Source organism: Lagenorhynchus albirostris, chromosome 3, assembly GCF_949774975.1.
Source record: "Lagenorhynchus albirostris chromosome 3, mLagAlb1.1, whole genome shotgun sequence".
NCBI lineage: Eukaryota > Metazoa > Chordata > Mammalia > Artiodactyla > Delphinidae > Lagenorhynchus > Lagenorhynchus albirostris.
This window is the reverse complement of record NC_083097.1, coordinates 81517016-81544343: the sequence shown is the minus strand read 5'-3', so window position 1 is coordinate 81544343 and position 27328 is coordinate 81517016. Positions and strand designations below refer to the sequence as shown.

The 27328-nt window shown below is 34.5% G+C and overlaps 1 protein-coding gene across 3 annotated transcripts in view; it reads left to right on the top strand.

The window, feature by feature from the left end:
• Positions 1 to 27328, top strand: part of ST8SIA4 (ST8 alpha-N-acetyl-neuraminide alpha-2,8-sialyltransferase 4) — a 100887-nt gene that overhangs the window by 16930 nt on the left and 56629 nt on the right. For all 3 annotated transcript variants that reach the window (XM_060146172.1, XM_060146171.1, XM_060146173.1), the window contains exon 4: positions 21938 to 22231. In XM_060146172.1, the coding sequence (XP_060002155.1) occupies positions 21938 to 22231 (294 nt within the window). The remainder of the gene's footprint in view (positions 1 to 21937; positions 22232 to 27328) is intronic.

The following is a 27328-nucleotide window of genomic DNA, read 5'->3' as shown; positions in this document are numbered from 1 at the left end:
GAGTTTTTTGGCTTGTTTTAGTTCTTCAGAAATATTTGCTGAATAAATGAAATGTGTATTTTGAAATATGAAATACTGCAATATAAAGATAGATTGGAAAGTATGCTGATTTGCCATGTTGACAAATAACTTGAAGTCTTGAAGCTATGCTGGAATCCAGCCTTTGAAAGTATAGATCTTGAAAAAAAATCTTTTTGAACTATAGTATTAAAAATAAATACAATTATATAAGTATTAATCATAAATAGGCAACAGTTTTTTATAAAAGAATAATAACCATGAAAAATCATAAGAGAATACTCTCAGGGAATACAATTCATTAACAATGAATATAACTACAAACATTTTGCCATACTATCGTTTCTCAGTTGGATGCAGGGTCAGAGATTGATTTGACAACAGTTGAGCCTTTAAAAACCTGAACTTTTAAATTGATTGAACTGAAAGAAAAACCTTGTCAATATGTAGATATACCAAGAAAATAGTGTCCAAAGAGGAGACAAAAATATTTGATGAGGGAATGACAGTGGAAGTGGAAGTAATGAGCTTCAAACTTTGAAGTCTGTGTGAAGTATGGCTGTGAAGGAAGAGTAAGGCTTCTAGAATTTCTGAAGAGATTAAAATCAGGGGGCAGATTAAGTGAAGAGGAAAAGATTTTAGAGCACAGTAGAAATTGTTGCAAGGTGAAGAAGAGAATTTGTAAGGTTGATTAATCCTGGAGAGCTACAGGATCCGAATGTGACTGACTCCTTGTTCCTACACCCCTTTAAGCTTTAGCATTGGGATCTACATAACTCACTAGATTCAGCCTCACCTTTAACTCTGAAATTAAGACTGTAGTGTCAGCTAACACCTCAATCAGATCACATAATTATCTCCTCTCTTTTTTTGTGGTGAGAACAGTTAAGATCTAGTATTCTAGCAACTTTAAAGTTGATAATACAGTATTGTTGGCTATAATCATTAGGCAGTGCATTAGATCTCCAGAAGTTATGTTTGTTGTAAGTCACTCACTGGTGTTTGAGCATAATCGAACTTCAAGAGGTTCTTTATACTTTTCTAAGCTATGATTATTTTAAAAACTTATTTAACAAGAGCACAATAGTGACCAATCCTGAGTCTATAATTGTTATGCTCTTACCAAGAAGTATAAAAAATGAGGATAAGCATCTTGATGAAGGCATGAAAATTATTGCCATAATTGTTTTTTATTCTTTTCCTCCTATTTTTACTGCTTTCCAAAATTAGAAGTTGGAATGTTGTAGATTAAAGTATATGCTAGGGAAGTGTAGCCCATGATTGGGATTCTGATTTTCCAGGTAAACTTTGGCAGGAATACATTTTGCATTAGAAACAAATAATCCCTGGAGAAAAACCTTTTTCTTTTGTAATAATACCTAGTTTGGAAATTCATCCCTTTGAGTCTCATGGACACAAGGGACTTCAATGACATATCACTACCAGACCTCCATCCTTCCTAAAATTCTAATCTTTCTCATGGCATCTGACTCATCATCTGTGTGCCAAATATCTTTTCCTTCCCCAAGAGTATATGACCTTTTGTTTCTGTACATGTGTCTATTCTACTCTAGAACATCAAATAGGACTTTTGCATTAAACCTCAATCAAAGCCCTATTCCTTGAAATAGTTTGCCATCCATGTCAAACTGGTTAATATTGTTACAAATTTTAGTAACAATCTTTAAAAATCTTTCAAATTTCCCACCTTCCCAGAGCTGTATTGTGTGTATGCATATCAGCATAGGTATAGATAGTTTTGGTTGGTTGGTTGCATGTGTAACCTGTTGTTCCCAGTTTGTTTGTTTGTTTCCCATTTTTCTTGTTAGTTAGTAAGTTTGTTATGAGAGAGATAACTGACACCTGATCTGCTTGCAGAGGGCACTGTTAATTCAGTGACCCCCCTCAAGGATCAGATTCACCCAGATATTATGTTCAAGTTGACCTCTAACTTTATAAAGCAAAGCATTATCTTTAGATAATATCTTCATTCAGCATTAGTTAGATTTTAAACTTTATTTTTTCTGAAAATACTTTAAAGAAATAAAATGCTATCTTCTTTGTGCACACAGGAATCTCTTGCTCCAAACAGTTGTGCTATTGAGGAGGAGGGCAAGGTGCAGATACATGGCATTATTGTCCTGTGAAGTGTAGTTCTGGAGAAAGTTATTTTTAATATCCCACAATATTTTTAAATAAGCCAGTGAAAAGTGCTCACGTTGTATTTTTGCCCATGTAATGGTAACTATACATAAATGCAGACACACACACATTGTCATGCATTTCCTCTCCTAGAAGAGATATTCCCTCAGTGGCTGTTTGTATCATAAGTTAATCAATTAAATTAAATGCTGGGTTTTGTGGGATATCATACAAAATAGGAGCTTAAAGGAAAAAAATGAGGATAAGAAAATCAATTAAAGCCTTACTTTGATTCTCTAATTACTGATTAAATATTGAACTGATTTGTAAAATCTAGGTTTCATATGTACCTAAATAACAGAAAACTGGACATAAGAGAAATAATTTTATTTCTTAATAAAAAATACCTAAAATCGTAATTCAAATAATAGTGTTATGTCCATTTGATCAGTGATTTTTATATGTGCAACCCTCAAGACAGTTAATCTATAGTTCCTCAATCAGCGAGTGCCATGTTGTAAGGAAGAGGCCAGGATAGAGAAACATGGGTGGTCAGTCACTCACTCAGGTTGAAAATATCATGCTTTTCTTGACTTCCAATTCTGTCTGATAGGGAAAATTCATAAAGGATAATAAAGTTCTTGTGATGTTAAAGATCTTGTCATACAGCTCCAGATAAGCAAAAATTTAGTTTAATCTGGCATTGATGTGTCAGTTATAAACCTTCTCTCACTTGGTAAGCATTAGAGACACTGTCCTATTGATATTAAATTCTATATTTTATATTTGGATGGCCTGACATATGCTAAATATTGGAAAGAGATGGAGTCAGTGCTGCAGAGGAAAACCGTCACCCAATATATGTTCCAGGGGTCCGAGGAGAGTTCATTGTAGGTGATATTGGATGAAGTTGTATGCCTTGTTGTACTTTAGTTTTCTAATTTAGAAACTGAGATTATTGTATGAACTATTCCTTTCTTCCTTAGAGTGTTACAACTTACCTACTCACAGAAACCACAGAATTGTCTCTACGAAATCTCAGCCCTAAGTTTACCCCATGTATAATTACTTATCTAAAGGTTTGCTATAATATTTCAAGAATCTAGAGTTTTGAAGACATAATATGTCCTTTACATATCACTGTAGGTAAAGGAAAACAGGGTTAAAAAGCTCCCTTTGTGCAATCTGTTTAAAAGTATCTTTGAATCCTTTCTTGGGTCTTTTTTTTTTTTTTTTTACTTGGTGTTAGGTGTAAAATTATTGTAACAGTGCATATCTTACATTAAAGAATACAACTATTTAGTGGAGAAAATTGTTTTGGATTTTGCAAAATGATATATAAAGTGCTTTTCAATTTTCCTGCCTGTATTTTTCACATTTTTTGGATATTTTAGTCCCATATATATTTACAAAAACGTACATTCTAATATCTCTATTGTCTATACTCAAGAATTTCATAAACTTAACAATTGTGGTTTTCTAATGAGAACCAAAAAAATCAGATATTTCCTAATTTTAATGCTGAAAGGTGGTGAAGAAAAATCCTCATTCCACCTTCCCTGCTCTTCTCTTCCCCCCAGGTAAGAATGATGGGGCATTCTTTCCATTCTCTGGGCTGTCTGTGGATAGTAGGAAATGTCAGGCAACCTGTCAGTACTGGTTTTCCATAGAAGAGGGATCTTGCCCAGCCTCATCTAAAGTAAACCTGGTCCCACAGTGTACTAGCTTTGATGTTATATAGAGAACACTGGGGGAGGGGTTACTTAACAGCTGCAATTGGCAACTGATATTTTTTGACCATCAAATGCCACTCCTCACTGTGCTTAAACAGAGATACTAGAAATAATGAGTATGACTTGAATGATTCAGAAATGGTTAACTAAGAGCTGCAAAACACTTTGCTGTTGTTGTTCTGGCTGGTTGGAATTCCAAATTTAATTTTGTTTATTTCTCTCTTTCTACCTTCCTTTTCTGCATTCTTTCTTGTCCCCATCTTCTTCTAGCCTAGACAACTTTGCTCGTTTTTCCTTTGTTAATCAACATCTTCAGTTCCTGCAGTGCTTGACCAATTTCCTTCTAATTTCCTCTTGGTTCATATATATTTTTTTAAAATATAGGAACAGCAATGAAAGATCACTTAAAATAGCCATTTAAATATATACATATTTATATAAGTAAATCCTTGCTATTCAGATTGTGGTTCTGAACTACCAGCATTAACATCACTTGGAAGCTTGTTAGAAATACAGAATGTCAGAACTTGCACCAGACCTGCTGAGTCAGAATGTGCATTTGATCACAGTGCCCAGGTGATTCTTATGTGCATTAAGGTTTTCAATGTTCTGGAATTCTCAATATGCCTAAACAGTATGGTCTAGGGAAGCTGGGACTCCCCACCATGTCTGATTTAGTTAGCCTGTATCTTTAGGACCTAGTACCAAATTTGATACATTAAGGTATGTGCTATTTATTTATTGAATGAAAGAATTAATGTAGGAATTGAGAAAATTTTGGTTTGTGTTCATGTATTCTTGCCTTAGACACTGAATACAACACTGGATTCCAAAATTAATATGTAAAAGGAGTCATATATGAGGTCATTTATGGTCATTTAAACCCTTAAAATTAAAAAGAAAATACAGAAATATGATGAGTAGTATAGTGAAATGTCCTAGATATTGGGAATCAGAAAAGCTGGGTTCCTGACAATTACTAGAATCACTGTGTTGTACACCTGAAACTAATATAACATTGTAAATCAACTATACTTCAATAAAAAATAAAATGAAAAAAAAATAAAGCCAGGAAATGTAGTATTGGACAAATACCTTAGGTTCTAAACATGATTATTTCCAACATCCAATGATATTAATAGTAATAGGCCTATTATTTCAAAGTGATTTTCTAAGTATCAGTTGGGAAATATAAATAGTAAAGAAATGCATAAACTGTAAATCTAAACTAATGTCGACTGATATTAAAGCACACCTAGCTTGAGTCAAATGTTGTAGTTGAAAGTTAAATTTATTACCACTTTTTCTAATAGCCATGACCATTGGCTAGAAATGCAAATTCTCTTTGTCTTATATAAACAAGAAGTCAAACCTTCCTCAAATTTATCAAATATATCAAACGTGTATATAGTTGACACTGAATAACATATTAGATAATATGAAATGTGAAGACACAGGAACACTACTCAGATAGGAGTGTCTATAAAATCTGAGTGTATAAAATTAGAAAGAATTGTAGTGAAGAGATATATTTCTTCAGGAAACCAAAGTAATAAGATAAAAATGTTTTACTTTATGATGATCTAGCTTCCTAAGAGAAGGGATGAGATGTTTCACAAAAGAAAAAGATGGAAGAATTTACTTACCTTGACTAATACAATACATTTTTATAACTCAATGTTTGATTCTTCACTGGTGGATAATTTATGGCAAACTTTAAATCATCTTTTTTGACCTTCTATGAATGCTAACTCTTTTATAGAAAAATAGACTCTTCTCTGGGAGAGAAAAAATATGCCTACTTTTCTACATGTTCACAAAAATGGCCTTGTTTTTTTCCCTTGCACTCTCACTGAGAATGTTTGTGCTTAAATAAAATGTTTTAACTGCAAACGACTAAGTTTCTGGTAGGGAGACTGGTGCAGGCATTAGAAAGATATTTTAAAATTCTTATTAATTAAAATAACCGCTTTATATTTTAGAAATACCAACATTGCTTATGTGATATTTGCTACATATATTTTCTACCTTATTTTTACTTAATGGTTTATTCATATTATTTTTTTTTTTTTGCGGTGCGCGGGCCTCTCACTGTTGTGGCTTCTCCCATTGCGGAGCGCAGGCTCAGCGGCCATGGCTCACGGGCCTAGCCGCTCCGCGGCATGTGGGTTCTTCCCGGACTGGGGCACGAACCCGTGTCCCCTGCATCGGCAGGCGGACTCTCAACCACTGCGCCACCAGGGAAGCCCTATTCATATTTTTAATCTGAAATTTTATAGTTTTAAAAAAACTGATTATCTTTGTTATTTCTATTGATTTTAACCATAAAATTCATATTCTGGGTAGAAATGAGAATTTCTATTTTATTCTAATTATTTATGGTTTTTAAAATTTTACTGAAAACTAAATATGGAATTGTTATGGATTGTGATGTGAGGTAAGGCTCTAACTTTTTCTTCCAATCATGTCACTCCTTGGAAAAAAAAGATTTTATCTACAAGAGATACTTTTTTTTAAAATGGAAATGACAATGACTTGACAAACTATTTTAAATTTTAAAACGTTGTTTTAAAATGACTATCCCATTTTCTAATTTTATTGATTTGAGTCCTCTTCCCTTTTTTCTTGATGAGTCTGGCTAAAAGTTTATCAACTTTGTTTATCTTTTTGAAGAACTCAGCTTTTAGTTTCATTGATCTTTGCTATTGTTTTCTTTGTCTCTGTTTATTTCTGCACTGATTTTTATGATTTCTTTCCTTCTACTAACTTTAGGTTTTGTTTGTTCTTCTTTCTCTAGTTGTTTTAGGTGTAAGGTTAGGTTGTTTATTTGAGATATTTCTTGTTTCCTGAAGTAAGATTGTATTGTTATTAACTTCCCTCTCAGAACTGCTGTTGCTGCATCCCATAGGTTTTGGATTGTTGTGGTTTCATTTTCATTTGTCTCTAGGTATTTTCTGATTTCCTCCTTGATTTCTTCGGTGATCCATTGGTTGTAGCATATTGTTTAGTCTCCACATGTTTGTGGGGTTTTTTAGTTTTTTTCTTGTAGTTTATTTCTAATCTCATAGTGTTGTGGTCAGAAAAGATGCTTGATATGATTTCAATTTTCTTAAATTTACGTAGGCTTGGTTTGTTGCCCAGCATGTGGTCAGTCCTGGAGAATGTTCCATGTGCACTTGAGAAGAATGTGTATTCTGCTGCTTTTGGATGGAATGCTCTTTAAATCTCAATTAAGTCCATCTGATCTAATGTGTCATTTAAGGCCTATGTTTCCTTATTGATTTTCTGTCTGGATGGTCTGTCCATTGATGAAAGTGGGGTGTTAAATTCCCCCACTATTATTGTGTTACTGTCAATTTCCCCTTTTATGGCTGTTAGTATTTGACTCATATATTGAGATGCTCCTGTGTTGAGTGCATATATATTTACAACTGTTATATCTTCTTCTTTGACTGATCCCTTGATCATTATGTAGTGACCTTCTTTGTGTCTTATAACAGTCTTTATTTTTAAAATCTATTTTGTCTGATATGAGTATTGGTACTCCAGCTTTGTTTTGATTTCCATTTGCATGGAATACCTTCATCTGTCCCCTCACTTTCAGTCTGTATGTGTCCCTAGGTCTGAGGTGGGTCTCTTGTAGACAGCATGTATACAGGTCTTGTTTTTGTATTCATTCATTCAGTCTATGTCTTTTGGTTGGAGCGTTTAATCCATTTACATTTAAGGTAATTATCAGTATATGTGTTCCAATTGCCATTTTCTTAATTGTGTTGGGTTTCTTTTTGTATATCTTTTTTCTTCCCTTCCTCTTTTATTCTCTTCTCCTGTGGTTTGATGACCATCTTTAGTGTTGTGTTTGGGTTGCTTTTTCTTTTTTGTGTGTGTATCTATTGTAGTTTTTGGGTTTGCTGTTCCTGTGAGGTTTTGATATAGCAGTCTATGTATGTACCAGGTTGTTTTAAGTTGCTAGTCTCCTTCCCACCTAGAGGAGTTCCTTTAGCATTTGTTTCAAAGCTGGTCTGGTGGTGCTGAATTCTCTTAGCTTTTGCTTGTCTGTAAAGCTTTTGATTTCTCCATCAAATCTGAATGAGAGCCTCGCTGGGTAGAGTATTCTTGGTTGTAGGTTCTTCCCTTTCATCACTTTAAATATATCATGCCGCTCCCTTCTGGCTTGCAGAGTTTCTGCTGCAAAATCAGCTGATAATCGTATGGGAGTTCCCTTGTATGTTATTTGTCATTTTTCCCTTGTTGCTTTTAGTATTTTTTCTTTGTTTTTAATTTTTGTCAGTTTGATTACTATGTCTCTTGGTGTGTTCCTCCTTGGGCTTCCTGCCTGGGACCCTTTGCACTTCCTGGATTTGGGTGACTGTTTTCTAAAAATGCAATATTATAAACAACTACAGTTTCTCATCTATCAATCTAACAAGGATATTTAACATTCTTAGTATTCAGCATAAAGTTATACTGATGTTGGCACTCCTTTGAAATGCTTTTAAAAATATAGATTGATATAACTTTTCCAAAAATCAGGTTTATAATGTCCCCCAACCCTTAAAAATAGTAGATTCCTTTATTTACTATTTCCAGTTCTAGGAATCTACCCAAATGTGAACAATTGTTGAAGTATAAATGCATTTTATAACACACAGCAAGAAAGGATGAGTAAATCATTGTACATCTGGATGATTAGTCATTCAACACATGGAAAAGAGGAATCTCAGGCAAAGGGACCAGTAAGCACAAAGACAATGGTCTTATGGTAAGGCAGTGTTTGGGACTACTCTACTATTAGGTTCATATTGAAGGACAATGTGGAAGGGGAAATGGCAGGGTATGTTGGCCTTAAATAATGAAGGATCGTTTCACCATGTTAAGGATTTACATGGTATCCTGTAGTCCAAGAAAGATCCTTACAGTTTGTTGGTTTATTTGTTTGTTCTTGTTGGAGTTTTGTTGTTGTTCTTATTATAAGCATAAGAGGAATGTAAAGGTATAGAAGCATGAGCATATTTGCAGATGGAAGGACCATGGTAATAAATAAATCAAAGGTTAAGAAAGAGAAAGAACACTCAATAAGGAAGATTAACTAGAGGAGGCAAATGTGATGAAATCCAAATCATAGGACAGAGTAAGATGATAAACTTCAGTGGTAAGGTTCATACTAATGTAAAATATGGTAGAAATCATCCTTTCCTGATATCAAAGGAGCATTAGCAAATGGGCAGTTGGTCATTCCATGGATTTTCAAAATATACCTTCAATTTTGGGTTTAAAGCATTTGTTATTTGTCTACTATTAAACTCATCTGTAAGTGGACATCAGCCCAAAATATGTACTCCAAAGCCAAACACAATTGAACTTTTCAGACCTATTGTTTTCAGGTGATACATAGCATAGCTTTGATCTTCCTTATAATTTTTTCATTAATTCCTTCACCCTTTTATTCACCTATTTATCAGGAAGATACAAAAATGAAGATCAATTCTTTACATCTGAGATGATTGTAGTCCTGTAAAGAAAATAATGAACTGATAATGCACAAATTGCTTTATTAGAGGTACTCACAGAACTAGGCACTAATAATGAGGCAGAGAGGATACATAAGCTGGATGGTCAAGGATGATTTCCTGAGAGAAGCAACACTAGTTAAATTATGATGAAAACTGAAGAAGTAAGGAAAGGAGAGAAAAGAGAGTGAGACCTAGTCCAAACTGGGTCTATGATGCACCAAGGAACCTGGGTATGGGAATGAGTGGCTTTTCTGGGCCTGTGAGTAGTTTCAGTATGATGGAATAGAAGGTTGTGTGGGTCAAAAGAAGCAGGTAAGGCTGGAGAGGGAAGCTGACAGGTTATGCAGAGTCCATTGTATCTTGCTAAGGAGATTGGATTTAATTTTTCAAGTAGTCTGTGGAGCCACTCAGGAGAGGAATGTCATGATCACATTTAAATTTCAGGAAGATTTTTAGGTGATCAATTACAGGGGGACAAAGATGGGAATACTGAAAATAGTCTAAAGATGGAGATAATGAGGGGCAAAGTAGGATAGAGACAGTGGGGATAGATGGTGGAAGGCAATTTAAGAAAACCAAGGACTCTATGAATTATATAATACATGGAAAGGGCAAATGATAGTGAATATAAATATGCCACATTTTAAAGTGTAACATTTTTTGGATGACGGAAAATGAATCTTGAATAATCCAACTTGGTTCCCATTGTTTCCTCTGAAGAAGTTAGGCTTAGGGGTTCCTCTGTAGAAGTTAGGCTTAGGTTAACAAACCACATTTTTCCATAGAACAGAGAGTCTAAGTGACTTTCCTGAGTGTACACGGTAAGTTGAAGAAGGAAGCAACAACAGAAGTTTTTTCTCTCATACTCAAAGTCCAATACTTTATTTTCAAATGAAGATTGAAAACACTTATCTTTTTAAATTAGAAATAGCAGTCAGTGCCACACTAGAGTGTGAAGTTTTTAGTTGTACGTTTATTCTGAAATGTGAAGACCAGTGAGAAATGGTCTTAATTAGTGTACATTTCAAATTTTCATGACTTAGCATGAAACACAGAAGAGGGAAGGTCATTTTAATGTCTGACATTTCCACAAACTACCAGCCATTCTTCAAAGTCTAGGCTAACAAAAATTGAACAACAAATAAAATTACACACACACAAAAACTGGTAACTGTGTGAATGGTAACTATGTGTGGCAATGATTTCACAATATGTACATATATAAAATAATCATGTTGTACACCTTAAACATACATAATGTTATATGTCAATTATATCTCAATAAAGCTAGGGAAAAAACAGTAAAAAATTAAATAAACACCAAGCTGACTTTATAATGTTTAGCATTTTCTCCAGTCGTGGTCTGTGGACCATCCTGTGAGAATTCCTTTCTTTAATTAAGCACTTACTATGTGCCAAAAATATATGTCAAAATATTCTAGAGACAGATCATCAAGCAGGAGACTCATTTATCACTCATGTGATAAATGGGGCTTCCCTGGTGGCGCAGTGGTTGAGAGTCTGCCTGCCGATGCAGGGGCGGTCCGGGAAGATCCCACATGCTGCGGAGCGGCTGGGCCCGTGAGCCATGGCCGCTGAGCCTGTGCATCCGGAGCCTGTGCTCCGCAATGGGAGAGGCCACAACAGTGAGAGGCCCGTGTACAACCCCCCCCCCCACAAAAAAAGTGTGATAAACCTTTAAGTCAGGTAAATCTAGTTTCAAGTTCCATCTTTTCCATCTAATTTATATTCAGTCTTAAATGATTTATTTACTTCTCTAAGCCCCCGTTTCTTTATATATAATATGAGGAAAATAATCTCTATCTTCCCTTTTTTGTGAGTTTAGAAGTAAATGAGATAATGTGTGTGAAACTGTCTAGAATAAATCCAAGTACAAATCAGTTATTCAATAAATGTAAATTTTTCTTCCTTTTGATGGTTTAGGATTAACGTATTGGTGGTATTGTATATTCATGGTAGTAAAATTATATCTGTGACCAAGGTACACAGAAGATGTAAATATTTGCACTAAAATGGTCATTGTTGCTAATCAGTATATATTCTCCCAAAGAGTGTAGTTGAAATAATACTCATGAGAGAATTCAGAAACTTGGATCCTCTTGCTGGTATTGCCACTAAATATAGCTGTGTGACTTTGAACAAGTAATATAAACCATTTTGAGCTTCAGTTTTCCTGATATGCCAAATCTAGCCATTGAACTAGATGGACTCATAGATACCTTTCTGGCTCTGAAACTGTATGACTCTATTTTCTTATGATTCAGTAGACAAATCTATTTCTTTGGAATAGAGCCTGTCAACTTGCATTGTTGTGTGATTTTTTTTTCCCTTCTGGTTGCCATGCTCTATGAATAAATTTCCTTTTCATCAGTCAACTTGTGGAAATAGCATTCTCTACTTAATACTGTATCCTCTAATCTGGCTTTTTGTTTCCTTTGGTCCAGGAGTGTTGCCTTTCCTCCTGATGTATGCAAGCCAATGTTAAGACTTAAAATCAGGGGAAGGGTATCACTTCTTAGCCAAAGAAAAACAAGACTTAAGTTTCTGTCTGTTTGTTTATTTTTAATTTTGGTTGAAATATAGTTGATTTACAATGTTGTGTTAGTTTCAGGTGTACAGCAAAGTGATTCAGATATATAGATATATATATATTCTTTTTTTTACATTCTCTTCCACTCTAGGTTATTACAGGATATTGCGTATAGTTCCCTGTGCTATACAGTAGGTCCTTGTTGGTTATCTATTTTATATACAGTAGTGTGTATATGTTAATCCCAAACTCCTAATTTATCCCTTCCCCCCTTTCCCCTTTGGTAACCATAAGCTTGTTTTCTATGGAACAAGACTACATTTTAATGATTCATATGAATTATTGTAAGTGTGATGAAGTCAGGGCCTTGGGAAGTCACCATATGAACAAAATATATAAAGAAGAACCAGTGAATACAAGCATTATCAAAAGGGAGAGAAATTGTTTTATAGCAACATCATTTAGTATAGTTTTGGGGAAAGGACCTTGACATTTTTCTGGGAGATAAGATCTCCTACTTCCCATATCTATTTCACTGGCATCCACCAAAATTCTTGGAACCACAGCTTGACTTATGCCATTACTGGAAACTTTTATTTAACATATTAGAAGTCAGTATGGTACCAAATGTTAATAGTGATTATATTTTAGAGGGAGACGTACAAGTGTTCTATATTTGAAAAGTATTTTAACTTCTCTTTTTGTTAGTGTTTGTATGTGAACACAAATACTGTTTTTAAATTGGAAATGAAAACAATTTTAATTTTGAAAATTATGTTAAAATTCTGGAGTATAGATGAGAAGAGTGATATATATGGGAGTTAGGAGATTTGGGGTCATGTTACAGCTCTAGCACTACCTGAGTGATATTAAGCAGGAAATATGTTTTTCGTTTAAACAAACACATAAAAATGCGACTTATAGTTTTGTAGTCTAGTTCTGAGTATTCTATCATTAGTGTCAAGTGTAGTGTATGTGTGCATGGGCGGGGGGAGAGGGAGAAAATGAGTATGTATTTTGGACAATGAAATTCATTTGAACCTGTGGTATCGTGCAGTAAATTTTGGATTCATAGTGTTTTAGATACAAAGTTGGATTTAAATCCCAGCTCTGAGGATTTGTAAACTGAATTTTTTTCCCCTCATTTGTAGAATATGATTACTTATACTTAATTATATGGATGTTCTTTAAAGTTTGAATAACTTGTATAATATCTTGCATAAGGTAGTAACTGATAGTTCTTATTATGTTTAGTGAATTATATAAGTGATCAGACTGAACAACATGGTCTTGAGTCAAAAGCATGTGATCCTATAAAGAATTGAGAGGGATTTTTCTATTGTGATTAAGAATTGTTTAGAAAAACAGTTCAAAATTAGGGTCCCATAATTATTTCTTAAGTACTGGTATCCTTTGGCATAAATGTATGGCTCCTAAATATGATGATTTTAAAAAATAAAAAACATTTATTTGAAGTTTAAAAATGGAAACAGTGGTTCCATTAATTTGTAGTCCATTAATTCAACAAGTATTTCTTCATTCAACAAACAATTATCAAGCAGCCACTAGATGGCAAGTTCTGAGGGGCTTCATTGGGTATTAAGGATATAAAGATAAATTACATGGTCTGTTCTGTTTGGAGTTTGTAGTCTGATGGAGGAGACAGACATGGAGGGAGGAATAACAAAATAGTACAGTGACAGTAATAAGAGAACTAAGAACAAAGCATTGCTGCCAGGGAGACAGAAGGAACTAATTATAAAAATGAGTGAAGCTAAGTTTTAAGGCAGTTCAGTTTGGGACAGGAAAATAATTCCCTTTCCAGGAATGTTATATTTGTATGGATATTCTTGCCCTTATTCTTGGCATACATCATTTTACCGAAGTATTGTGTGAATGGGCCTTTCATGCTTTTTAAGCTTCGATGACTGAGATCATTAACAATAATCCTACTTACCTTTTAAACATATACATACATTCACATTAGTGAAACAGATTGTATTTCTTGTTGTAATTTAAATAATTCCAACTTAAAAGGATGACTCTTTTCAATTTTTGTGTATTTTAGTTAGCACACCTTCTGAGAGTTAAATATTTTAACAACTACAGTTAAAATGCAGTTTTCAGCTTAACACATATTTATTAGTACCTTTTGTGTTCCTTAATTCACCTCCCAAAACACACATTGTATCAACTTTCTAATGAAACATGTTTAACATGTTTAACAGAACATACATGTTAAAAATAAAAATTGAAGTGTTTGTTCAGGGAATCAGAAGATTTAGTGCAGAGCTCACAAACTGACAGCCTCAGGGCCCAAACCAGGTGGCAGATATGTTTTCTTTCGCATTTTTCATCACAAGCCCATGAAAGCCTGTCCCCTTTAAATGGGGAAATAGCCCAGCAAAATTGCCCATTTTTCAGCGTTATGTTAACCTGTGGTCCAGGGGCCTGTGAATTTTCAGGACTTGATTTAAACGCTCAGCAGCGCTCCTAGAAGACTGAGAGATCAAATACCATTGTAAACAGGTTCTCAATTCACCTACACAGAGTAACCGTCATTATTATTATGGTTAGATTGACTAATTGCATTAAAGATATCAACCCTATACAAGCAACTAAATGTAATCAAGTTCCATACATTGTAGAATAAAGATATAAGTAAATATTTTAGAACAGTGCAGCAGAAGCAATTAGTTCTGCCAAAGAAATCATGTGAAACATTGCAATGGATATTAACCTTTGAGTTTTAAGAAAAAGTAGGATTTTTTGAGATTGGAGGCCAGAGTGTATTAGGTAGTCATTTCAGGCAAAGGTATCATCATAAATAAAGGGACACAGACAGAAAAGTACATGGAGTAGTCTGATGCCATTGGGATCTAAGACAGGCAAACGTATAGAGAGAAAATTCTGGAAAGTAAGGGTAGGGGCAAATTATGAAAGCCCTTGGACTGATATCACTGAAGGTTTTTGGTTAGGATAGTATCGTGGTCAAATGTGCATATTAATAAGATGATACCATCCTTGAAACAGAGAATGATCAAGCTGGAGTCCTTGTGTTACAGAACTGGTTAGAGCAATGTTTTTCAGTACTGTTTAAAAAAATGCATAGCAAGAAATACAACTTATATCATGATATACTCCTGCTATTGCTTCCTCAGCTACAATTACTACACACACATGTAAATCTGAAATAAATTTCCATAAAATTATGTGCATGGAACACTGTCATTTTCTATTATAGACAGTTTTGTTCTTTTTCATTCTTTAAAAGTTGCAGATCAATTTATGATCCACCAATTGTTCCAGCTAACAGTTTGAAAAATAGTTAACTAGGAAATTATTCCAATGATAGTTCAAAAAAACATGGTGGTACCTAAGCTGAGAAAATATCAATAGAAATAGAGAAGAGAGAGTATATTCAGGAGGAATTTTCTGAGATGAATTTTTAGGGCTTTGTGATGAATCAGATATGGAAGATGAAAGAATTATGGAGATCAAGGGCTTTCCGCCAGTCAAAATGTTATTTTCTACTAAACAGAGTATGAGAAAGATCCACTTAAAATAAATATGATGTAATGAATGTGAAGTTGCCTTGGCCTGCCTTGTGATATTAGAAAATGAAACATTCATTTTTATCCACTCATGATATGATACTTTTCTGAATGCTTGATGGTATCAGAATACCTAACTCTTCTGAACATTATACCAACTGTCTTTCCAGGACCAAGTGTCAAGTAAATTATATATACTAAATTAGAAATCATTTTTCAATCTTGGATTATACTTTCCAAAAAATGAAAAGAAAAAAAAATTTATAATTTAGAGTGACAAATCAAAAATATTTTTGTTTTCTTAAACAAGGAAGTTAAATGTCAACGCACTGTTACTGTGACAGGTTTGCTGGTGTAATCACTAAAAGTTAGAAAACTCAAGTATGTTTCCCACAGCCACTGTGATGACCGCATTGTACTTAGTTTATTAACACCATGAATTGCAAAGAGAAAATGTTATAGTCCTTCTGCCTTGGTTTTCTGGCATGGGTAATTAAAGTATCAGCCATAATAGTTCATGAATGCTGTTTCTTTCCTTTTAATGTACAACATAATTTTTAAGACCATAAATTCCATGCTAAATCAGTTCTCTTCCCTCTGTAAAACAATACTAAGTGCTCAGCAACCGCTGATCAATGGAGTAGTCCAGTTCCCTGACTAGGACAAGAGTACTTGAAAATACATTCTAAGATCTTGCTTGGTTTCCCACCCCCATGTCTGAAATATCCCAATAATGAATTTTTACCCAAGACAATGAACAGGAAATTTCTCAACAGCTGCCAGAATTTTCTCTTCATACCCTCTTCAGAAAAGTTAAAATGATCCTTCATTTTTAATTACAAAGGAAGGATTTAGAGAGTATCCTTAATATTCCTTTATTTGAACTTTCCAGAAACTTAACATTTATAATAATTCAAATAAATATTAGTCTTGCTACTATATATATATTCACTTTTGTGAAAAAGAAAACAATCACGTGCATGCAACTTTATTTGATTTAAGCACAACATATCCATTCCTTGGCATACCTTTCCCTCTCCCCCCAAACAAACTAAGTTATTGAATAATATCTGTGCAGTTGTAGCAAATTTGCCCAATGATTCTATTTTGATTTTGACTGAAGTGTGGGAATGCCATAGTCTAACATATTTCTCTGGTATTTGGATCTTCATTTTCTAGAATGAGTTTAATTTTTTTTTCATTCTGTGATTTCCGTAGAAATAATATGACACTGTTCTTCTCACCCTTGCCAAATATGTAAACAAATCTGGGTTTGTGAAAAACGTCTCTCTTCTGTTTAATCACTTAGTTATTTTCATGATATATGTCATTTTTGTATTTATTTCTATCAACTTGAGGATTTGTTTATTTTGTTTACTACATAATGATATACCACATATAAGTCATCTGTTAACCCTAAGCTTCATATTTCAAAAAGTCACATCAATTAGATATTCAGTCCTTTTACCAGCATTTTTTGAAAATCCTTTCCCTCAAGAGATCTGAAATATAAGTATTATTTTTATGTGTTAGATACCTATTGTTTAATAACTGCTCAGGATTTGGAGAATGTCATGGCTGAATGGCCTTGTATAATATGCTTAAGACCAAATGGTAAGGCATTCTTTCTCTTACAAGAAGGTTGGGGTGAAACATGAACATACAGACATTTTTCGCTGCTTCTGAAAGAAATCAATGTATAAGTAGTTTTTCGCTGATTCTGAAAGAAATCAATGTATAAGTAGTGTCAATTAAAACTCCTGTCCTGGAGTCATTTTTAAATAGTTATGCTTTTATTTTATATGTGCCATGTCCTTGGACATGTTTCCTAATCACCTTGACCTAGTTCCTTACCTCTAAGTGGAGATAATACTACTCCTTACCTCAAAGTATTGAAAAATTATTGGTTTCGGGTCTACTATCCTCACCTCAAGAAAGTCAAAGAGGCTCATAGGTTGCATGTTTCAGCTTCCCCTAGAAGTTTTGAGAGGGTAACCACAAAGCCTAAAACAAAACCAGGTATTAGAGATTCTTTGTTCTCTTTCTTGGCTCTTCAAGCTCAAAAACAGGATGGGAGCAGATAGGAACCATATGCTTCCTCTGAGGGCAGAATGGAGAAGAGGTTATCTCTCATTTCATAGTCAGTTGACAAATGTGGTTCCATTGGCAACGATGGTTTGGGCTGAGGGATTTCAGTGTTAGTACAGATAAATACACAATGAGATTGGCCAACAAAAAAAGGATGTGTTTGGAAAATTGTGTGATGGGAACTTGTCTGAACATTAACTAATGGTGAGAAAGAATAGAGATAAGTCTGTAGTGCACTCAGTATTGTTCCCTTCTCATTTAATCTATGTTGTATGTGTAAAGAAGTAATTAACCACCTCCTATATCACAGTACATGCTGTCGTACCTCAGTATCTCAGATGACTAGTTCTATAGGTAGAACAAATGTGGGATACATTAACATGTAGCTAATTGAATGAGTATTATCTTATTGCTATTACTAATAATAATTGTCAAGATCATGTTTTGGCCAGGTTATATCATTGTAAATTAGCACAAATAGTAAGATAGCTGGAAAAAGAGTTCTGAGTACTGTGCAGTATTTGCACAATGAACTCTCAAAGCGTATCTGTTGAGCTATTGAAAGAGGTGCCTCCTAGTTGCTTAGACTGTTGAGCCATGATTTAAGGGACATGCAGAGAATACTAACAAATCTAAGAGATATGTCTTGCTAGAGAACTGAGTGGTCTTCAGCTATTATACATGAAATAAACACATCTTTCCTTAAATAATTAAGTGAATTAAAATTTATTAAAAACATTTTATATGGCTGTGAAATAAATGAAAGTGCCTTCAGTTCTGCATAAAAGGAATGTTGAGAGGCAATCACATCTAGTTTGAGATCACAGAAGAAATTTCAGAGGTCTAGAGCAGGGGTCCCCAACCCCTGGGCCATAGACTGCTACTGATCCGCGGCCTGTTAGGAACTGGGCCGCACAGCAGGAGGTGAGTGGCAGTCGAGCAAGCAAAGCTTCATCTGCAGCTCCCTACCTCTCCCTATCGCTCCCCATCACTCTCATTACCGCCTGAATCATCCTCCCCCCCACCCCATCTATGGAAAAATTATCTTCTACGAAACCAGTCCCTAGTGTCAAAAAGGTTGGGGACCACTGGTCTAGAGTACGAGTGGAGCTAGCTGCCTTCCCAAGGATTTTTAATCAGTGATGGAAAATAAAAACAAACAAATTGAAAATCGGGCGGCTTAGAGTAAACAGGGAGTTTGGCCATCAGACCTAATTCTGTGTATATGTTTTCATGTTTTTGATATGTCAAAATAGTTGGTCAGTACAAAAATTTAATTTGGCTAAAGAAACAGAACTTGAGTGTATTAAATATTCTCGTGCCCTCAGTAGTTTTGACTCACAGATATCCATCATTTAAAAATTGGGCACTTCACTTTTATGAGATTAAGAATAACATGTGAAATAATGCTTCATAAACGCTTGCTACACATTCTGGATACTTTTGATGATTGTAATCCCTGAGAAGATTTTTTAAAAAGGAAAGTTAAGAATGTGTGATTGCAAATCTATTTATAATCTTGCTCAATCAGCAGTATTGCTACTAGTAACGCTGTGAAGTTCACAACAAGTCTACTGAATTGCTGGAGTGTAACACAGCTGGTTGGTTATTTTGGCTTCCTTAATGCTTGCCCTGATTATGTGACATTCAGCTAATTATATGACTAGATATCTAACTCAACTACAGAGAAATTAATTTGCTGGCCACATGTGGACATGATGTTAATCTTTCCTTCCAGTGAAAAATTAGACATAGTCACTCCAAGGAAAATGAACAAGCAGGCTGTGGAGCCAGCATAGTTCATATTTTACAGTGTGTCCTTCTGTCATGCTATTTCCTTTACCTCTGTTTCCATCCCTCACAAACTCTGGTTGGGCTGTGCTTAGGTCATAAAAACTTTACAGTAAAGCTCAGGTGGGTTGATTACTCTTTGATCTCCTGGTGCTCTTTCAGTTTACATCACAGCCATTTAGCATTCTTTGACTACATCAAATATATTGGCTCCTCTCCTAGATCCAACCCTATTCTCCAGAAATATTGTTATTCTGTTCGTTTCCTTTTGCTTCCAAGGTGGAAAGTCCCTGTCTTTCAGCATCCAATTTTATTGATGACTATCTTATTAGCTCTTAAATGGCACATGGCCAGACAATCCTGTTTCAGAAACATGCTGAATCAGTCCTAAAAGAGTGGGTGTTAGCAAACATGGGTGTGGAGGGGCTTTTAAATATGTCATAAGAAAAAGTAATGAAAAGCATGAAGTAATTAAGTGATTTTTTTTCCTGAAAAGATAATTCAGTGGGATGTTATTTTGGCTTTCTTTAACAGGGTTGGCTCTGATTATTTTTATAATTATAGAGAAAATGAAATATAGATATTTTTTCCTATGGTGGAAATCCTCTGAAAAGAATCACTGAGGAATTATTACAGCAAAAAGATCTGTCTGAAGCCATCTCCCCTGACAGGAATATGTTAACTGTCATGTTAACAAGTGTTGTTTATTTTTTACCTGAGGAATGAGAAGTGTTTGTACCAATGTTGTTCAGAAAGCATTTCCTCACAGTATCCAAATTCATCTTATAATCAGCTTGCTTAGAATTTTAGACTATTTTTAAAGCTGGTGTGGAGCACATTTTAGGACTTCAAAAATTATCATATCCTCAGTCTTCCATGAGTTCCACTATAAGATGTTCAGTTTGCTTCTGTTCACATGTAGCTGTTCTTTCCCAGGGCAGTCCCATTCCTAATATTCTTACTGTGAGGTGAGTGAATAATAACTAACCTCCAGTAGTGCATGGATCATGGATAGAGACAAATAAATACTCTATCATATAATATAGTGGGTATAATTAAAGTTATATGACTTGAAATGATTGTTTCTAAATATGTGTTAACTTTTATTTGTTTTCTCTCAGTAGGTTATCCTAGATAACATAGACTTTGCTTAATTGTGTGAGATGAAAGATACTTGTTGCGTTAGATAAATGTTGTCAAGATCTAGGAAGTAATAAGATATATTAATTAAGAGAGATAAGGAAGGATATATAAACCAGTAATTTTAATAGCAGAGCACACACTTTACTTTCTAACTAAATTTAACTTGTTTGAGAATTTAATTAATGTGGCAAAATGCACAAGGAAGAGAAATGTGAGAAACTTTCATAATGCAGTCAAACCTGCAAAAATGCAGAAAGAGGAAATTAGTTTCTCTTCCCTTCCCTTGAAAGGCTGATATAAACAATGAAAAAGAAAAGAAAAAAATCTGTGTGTGTGAGTGTTTTCATGAATGTATAGATTCAATTGGTTTTTCTCCAAATTAGTAAAGTCTTGTTTGTTAAAAATCTAATTTTTCACTTATCAACTAATTAAAATGTGCCCTTTTTAGCAAGTTAAAATATTGTAAAATTAAAAAGCTATTTTTTAAGTTACATCAAATCCAAAGGTCTATGTGACAGAATCAAAGAAGCATCACAAATTGGTTGAAGGCAAAATTCAAGGTGCTTTCCAAAGCTTTCTTGTAATACAGGAATGAAATCAGGTTACGAGAATAAAATCTGACCCAGGTACTTTCTGAGGCCCTGGAGCTTTGGTAGTGAGAACAGGGCAACAAATTCTGTCCCTTCTCCACAAACGCACATGGCCTCTTAGTAGGGAAAACAGGCATTTTGAGGAACAGAAAGATATTTGATCCTATAGGAGAGGCTTTTCTGCATTAGTTAACATCTCAAAAAGGCATATTAAATGTGATAACTCCATTTTTCTTCCTTTTCCTTCACATTTAGGCCTATAGAAGGCAATTACAAATATGTCTGTGGAAAACGTCATGAGTTATATTTTCCCCTTAACCTCAGGGTACAGAAAAGCCATCTCCACTTACTTATGTTCATAAGCTTGTCGAAATGACTTAAGCTTGACAAGTGGTGCAGATTGGAGTATCAGGTCAAATGTGGTTTACTTACTTATGGAACAGCATGTGGTTTAGACTGCCTACTACATGGCAGAGCTCTTGTGACTTTACCATCATAAATTCACCTATTAGGAATTCATATCATGTGGTTTTATGAAGATAACAGCAATGAGTATTCTTCGACAGCAGAGTGAATTAATATAAATGACAATTTGAGCCCCATTACTAGGAGTGCACATCTTTATTGAAGACAGCATTCCTGAATGTGTGTTGACTTACTGAAAATGTAATTTTACCAGGCAGATTATCTTTTTTTTTTTCCACCTGGTGAAAAGAAAAATGTTCATTCCCCATTCTTCTCTTCATGCACACCATTTTAGGAGTGACTGTTTCATATTTACTTTTCATTTGTCCATTAATTTTTTCCTCTTCAGGTGTAATCTAGCCCCTGTGGTGGAGTTTGCTGCAGATGTGGGAACTAAATCAGATTTTATTACCATGAATCCATCAGTTGTACAAAGAGCATTTGGAGGCTTTCGGAATGAGAGTGACAGAGAAAAATTTGTGCATAGACTTTCCATGCTGAATGACAGTGTCCTTTGGATCCCTGCTTTCATGGTCAAAGGAGGAGAGAAGCACGTGGAGTGGGTTAATGCGTTAATCCTTAAGAATAAACTGAAAGTGCGAACTGCCTATCCATCACTGAGACTTATTCATGCTGTCAGAGGGTAAGTGTCTGGAAAGGACCAGTCTGTCCTTGGCACATGGTACACATAACTACACATTTTCCCTAGACAGGAAGGAGCCTCAGTAATTTCCCAGTGGATATATGTTTCCATTGTTTTATAATGGCTGCTCTGTTTACCAACTTGAATTTCGTTTATGTGCTGTATTATTTTAGCTCATTCTCTTTCTTGAAAAAGCAAATATTTGAACTTGGCACTTATTTATATCTGCTCATGAAGAAACTACTGATTTTTATATTTTGCTGCGTTAAAGAGTAATAAGAATTCATAGTATAATTCATGGATTTGGGGTAAAAACTACCAACAGAAGTGCTAACTGGCTAGTGGGCAATCTTGTGGAAGCTTAAACGTTAGATGTATTTAAGGAGCAATTAAGTCCCATCTGTAGTTAAGAGGCCAACTAGTGGTAGAGAAGGCTGGCTGAGATATGCCTTAATGCTTCCCCCCAGAAGTCATAGATGACATTTTTATGAATTAAGTCAACATTTCCCTTTTATTAATACAAGCTCAAAAGAAAGACCTAAGAAGCAGACTCTTGTTTAAAAGTGGTAAATGACCAAAAGGCTAAATTCAGTCATGCATACTTATAAGTGTGTGAGATATGTAACACAAAGATAAGCAATACTGTATATTTATTAGATATCTACTTAATGTCAAATGCTGTAGATTCACAATGGAAGAGCTGATCACTGCTTTAAAGGAATGCATAGGCTTTATGGTAGAAACAGAGGCATGTATAGCTAGGTAAGGTATAAACAAATGGTAAGGGGGTATATTGTCCGAAGTGTAGAATTTGTTCTTCAGGTTAGCAAAGAAGTCCTAAAAATCTAAAATTTGAACTAAACTTTTAAAGCAGAAAATGATTTTAAAGAACTTTAAAGCGATTCTCAGGGGGAAAAAGACAGGGAGAGAGAGAAGAAACCAGAAGGAAATGTATTGCATCATTAGCGCAAACTGAGGCAAGAAAATAATTAAATACACTGTAGACTTGTGGAATAATGGAGTCCATTGTGGTGCATTGGAATACAAAGTTGGAAAAATAACTTGTGATCTGGTTGGGAAGATAATCATGAAGCACAATTAGATATGTGAATTTAGGAGAGTAAATCTTGTAACTACAGACTCTGTTGACAAGCAGAGATGCTAGAGATATGAAGGCCATTTAGACTTTTGATTAATTTACTCATAAGATGATAAAGACATAGGGCAAAAGCAGTGGACCTAAAAAGGATTGGGCAAGTTCAGGGGACCAAGTAAATACAATGGCTAGAACTCCTAAAAGAAAAAGCTGTCAAAACCCAGAGTTAAAAATAGTTTGCTTTATATACTGTCACTGGGACTGGACTAAGGTGTTTTCATTTTGTTTTGTTTTGTTATTGAGATATTTTCCTTCAAGGATTTACCATTTCCTTGTTTAAACCTTGAGACAGTTTTTTGAATTGTTATTCTGCACGCAACTAAATTGCATTCTTATAATTAGATCCTGGTTATTCAACATTCATTCTCTTGACATTTGGCATGAATTTCCAACAAAGTAACATAAAATAATGCATTTGGAAGATAAGCAATTTTTTAAAGCAACAGAGTCCTGAAATTACAATTTGCGTCTGAAAAAAAAAAGATGCGTTCTTGATAGAGAGCAGGTTCATAACATGTTGTTCTAAGAACACATCTTTTTAATTTTTTTAAGTTTTTATTGATTACAATGTACTGCAGATATTTTTCCCAGTCTGTGGTGTGCCTTTTCACTCTCGTAATGTTGTCTTTTGATGAACAAGAATTTAATTTTAACAAAATCTAATTTGTCTATAGTTTTGCTTCTTTTAAAAACTGTGGTAAAGTTTACACATATCATAATTTACCATCTCAACCATTTTTAAGTGTACAATTTAGTGCTTTTAAGTACATTCATATTGTTGTACAACTATCACTAACATCGATATCCAGAACTTTTTTCCTTTTGCAAAACCGAAACCCTATACTACCTGTTAAACAATTACTTCCCATTCCCTTCTCCCCCTAGTCGTTGGAAATCACGATTCTACTGTCTTTATGATTTTGACTACTCTAAGTACCTTATATAAGTGGAATCATACGGTATTAGCCTTTTCATGACTGGCTTATTTCACTTAGCATAATGTACGTTGTTTCTTATGGTTTTTTTTTAATTTAAATTTTATTTTGTTTGACATTAGTATAGCCACTCCTGTTCTTGTATTACCATCATTTTTTTTTTTTGGTTTTGTGTATGTGTATGGTGAAACATTTGAATTTCTTTCTTTCTTTAAAAAAATTATATACTTTTTGAGATAGTTATTGTCTAACAAATTGGTTTATTATTATGGTGAACGTAAAAAATAACATATCTGACATAGTGAAGTGTATTTTTTTTATGTTTCTTTTTTCTTATCAGTGATCCATTTTATACACCTCAGTGTATACATGTCAATCCCAATCGCCCAATTAATCACACCACCACCACCACCACCCCCACTGCTTTCCCCCCTTGGTGTCCATACGTTTGTTCTCTACATCTGTGTCTTAATTTCTCTCCTGCAAAATAGTTCATCTATACCATTTTTCTAGGTTCCATATATATGTGTTAATATACGATATTTATTTTTCTCTTTCTGACTTACTTCACTTTCTATGACACTCTCTAGATCCATCCACGTCTCTACAAATCACCCAATTTCGTTCCTTTTTATGGCTGAGTAATATTCCATTGTATATATGTACCATATCTTCTTTATCCATTCATCTGTCGATGGACATTTAGGTTGCTTCCATGTCCTAGCTATTGTAAATAGTGCTGAAATGAACATTGGGGTGAATGTGTCTTTTTGAATTATGGTTTCCTCTGGGTATAGCCCAGTAGTGGGATTGCTGCATCATATGGTAATTCTATTTTTAGTTCTTTAAGGAACCTCCATACTGTTCTCCATAGTGGCGGTATCAATTTATATTCCCACCAACAGTGCAAGAGTTCCCTTTTCTCCACATCCTCTCCAGCATTTGTTGTTTGTAGATTTTCTGATGATGCCCATTCTGACTGGTGTGAGGTGATACCTCACGGTAGTTTTGATTTGCATTTCTCTAATAGTTAGTGATGTTGAGCAGCTTTTCATGTGCTTCTTGGCCATCTTTATGTCTTCTTTGGAGAAAAGTCTATTTAGGTCTTCTGCCCAGTTTTGGATTGGGATGTTTGTTTTTTTAATATTGAGCTGCATGAACTGTTTATATATTTTGGAGAGTAATCCTTTATCTGATGATTCATTTGCAAATATTTTCACCCATTCTGAGGGTTGTCTTTTTGTCTTGTTTATGGTTTCCTTTGCTGTACAAAAGCTTTTAAGTTTCATTAGGTCCCATTTGTTTATTTTTATTTCCATTACTCTAAGAGGTGGATCAAAAAATATCTTCCTGTGATTTATGTCAAAGAGTGTTCTTCCTATGTTTTCCTCTAAGAGTTTTATAGTGTCCGGTCTTACATTTAAGTCTCTAATCCATTTTGAGTTTATTTTTGTGTATGGTGTTAGGGAGTGTTCTAATTTCATTCTTTTACATGTAGCTGTCCAGTTTTCCCAGCACCACTTATTGAAGAGACTGTCTTTTCTCTATTGTATATCTTTCCCTCCTTTGTCATAGATTAGTTGACCATAGGTGCGTGGCTTTTTCTCTGGGCTTTCTATCTTGTTCCATTGATCTATGTTTCTGTTTTTGTGCCGGTACAGTATTGTCTTGATTACTGTAGCTTTGTAGTATAGTCTGAAGTCAGGGAGTCTGATTCCTCCAGCTCCGTTTTATTCCCTCAAGACTGCTTTGGCTATTTGGGGTCTTTTGTGTCTCCATACAAATTGTAAGACTTTTTGTTCTAGTTCTGTAAAAACTTTGGTAAGTTGATAGGGATTGCATTGAATCTGTAGATTGCTTTAGGTAGCATAGTCATTTCCACAATATTGATTCTTCCAATCCAAGAACATGGTATATCTCTCCATCTGTTGGTATCATCTTCAATTTCTTTCATCAGTGTCTTATAGTTTTCTGCATACAGGTCTTTTGTCTCCCTAGGTAGGTTTATTCCTACGTATTTTATTCTTTTTGTTGCAGTGGTAAATGGCAGTGTTTCCTTAATTTCTCTTTCAGATTTTTCATCATTAGTGTATAGGAATGCAAGAAATTTCTGTGTATTAATTTTGTATCCTGCAACTTTACCAAATTCATTGATTAGCTCTAGTAGTTTTCTGGTGGCATCTTTAGGATTCTCTATGTATAGTATCATGTCATCTTCAAACAATGACAGTTTTACTTCTTCTTTCCAAATTTGTATTTCTTTTTCTTCTCTCATTGCCGTGGCCAGGACTTCCAAAACTATGTTGAATAATAGTGGTGAGACTGGACATTCTTGTCTTTTTCCTGATCTTAGAGGAAATGCTTTCAGTTTTTCACTGTTGAGAATGATGTTTGCTGTGGGTTTGTTGTATATGGCCTTTATCATGTTGAAGTAGGTTCCCTCTATGCCCACTTTCTGGAGACTTTTTATCATAAATGGGTGTTGAATTTTGTCAAAAGCTTTTTCTGCATCTATTGAGATGATCATATGGTTTTTCTTCTTCAATTTGTTAATATGGTGTATCACATTGGTTGATTTGCATATATTGAAGAATCCTTGCATCCCTGGGATAAATTCCATTTGATTGTGGTGTATGATCCTTTTAATGTGTTGTTGGATTCTGTTTGCTAGTATTTTGTTGAGGATTTTAGCATCTGTATTCATCAGTGATATTGGTCTGTAATTTTCTTTTTTTGTAGTATCCTTGTCTGGTTTTGGTATCAGCGTGATGGTGGCGTCATAGAATGAGTTTGGGAATTTTCCTTCCTCTGCAATTTTTTGGAAGAGTTTGAGAAGGATGGGTCTTCTTTAAATGTTTGATAGAATTCACCTATGAAGCCATCTGGTCCTGGACTTTTGTTTGTTGGAAGATTTTTAATCACAGTTTCAATTCATTACTTGTGATTGGTCTATTCATATTTTCTATTTCTTCCTGGTTCAGTCTTGAAAGGTTATACCTTTCTAAG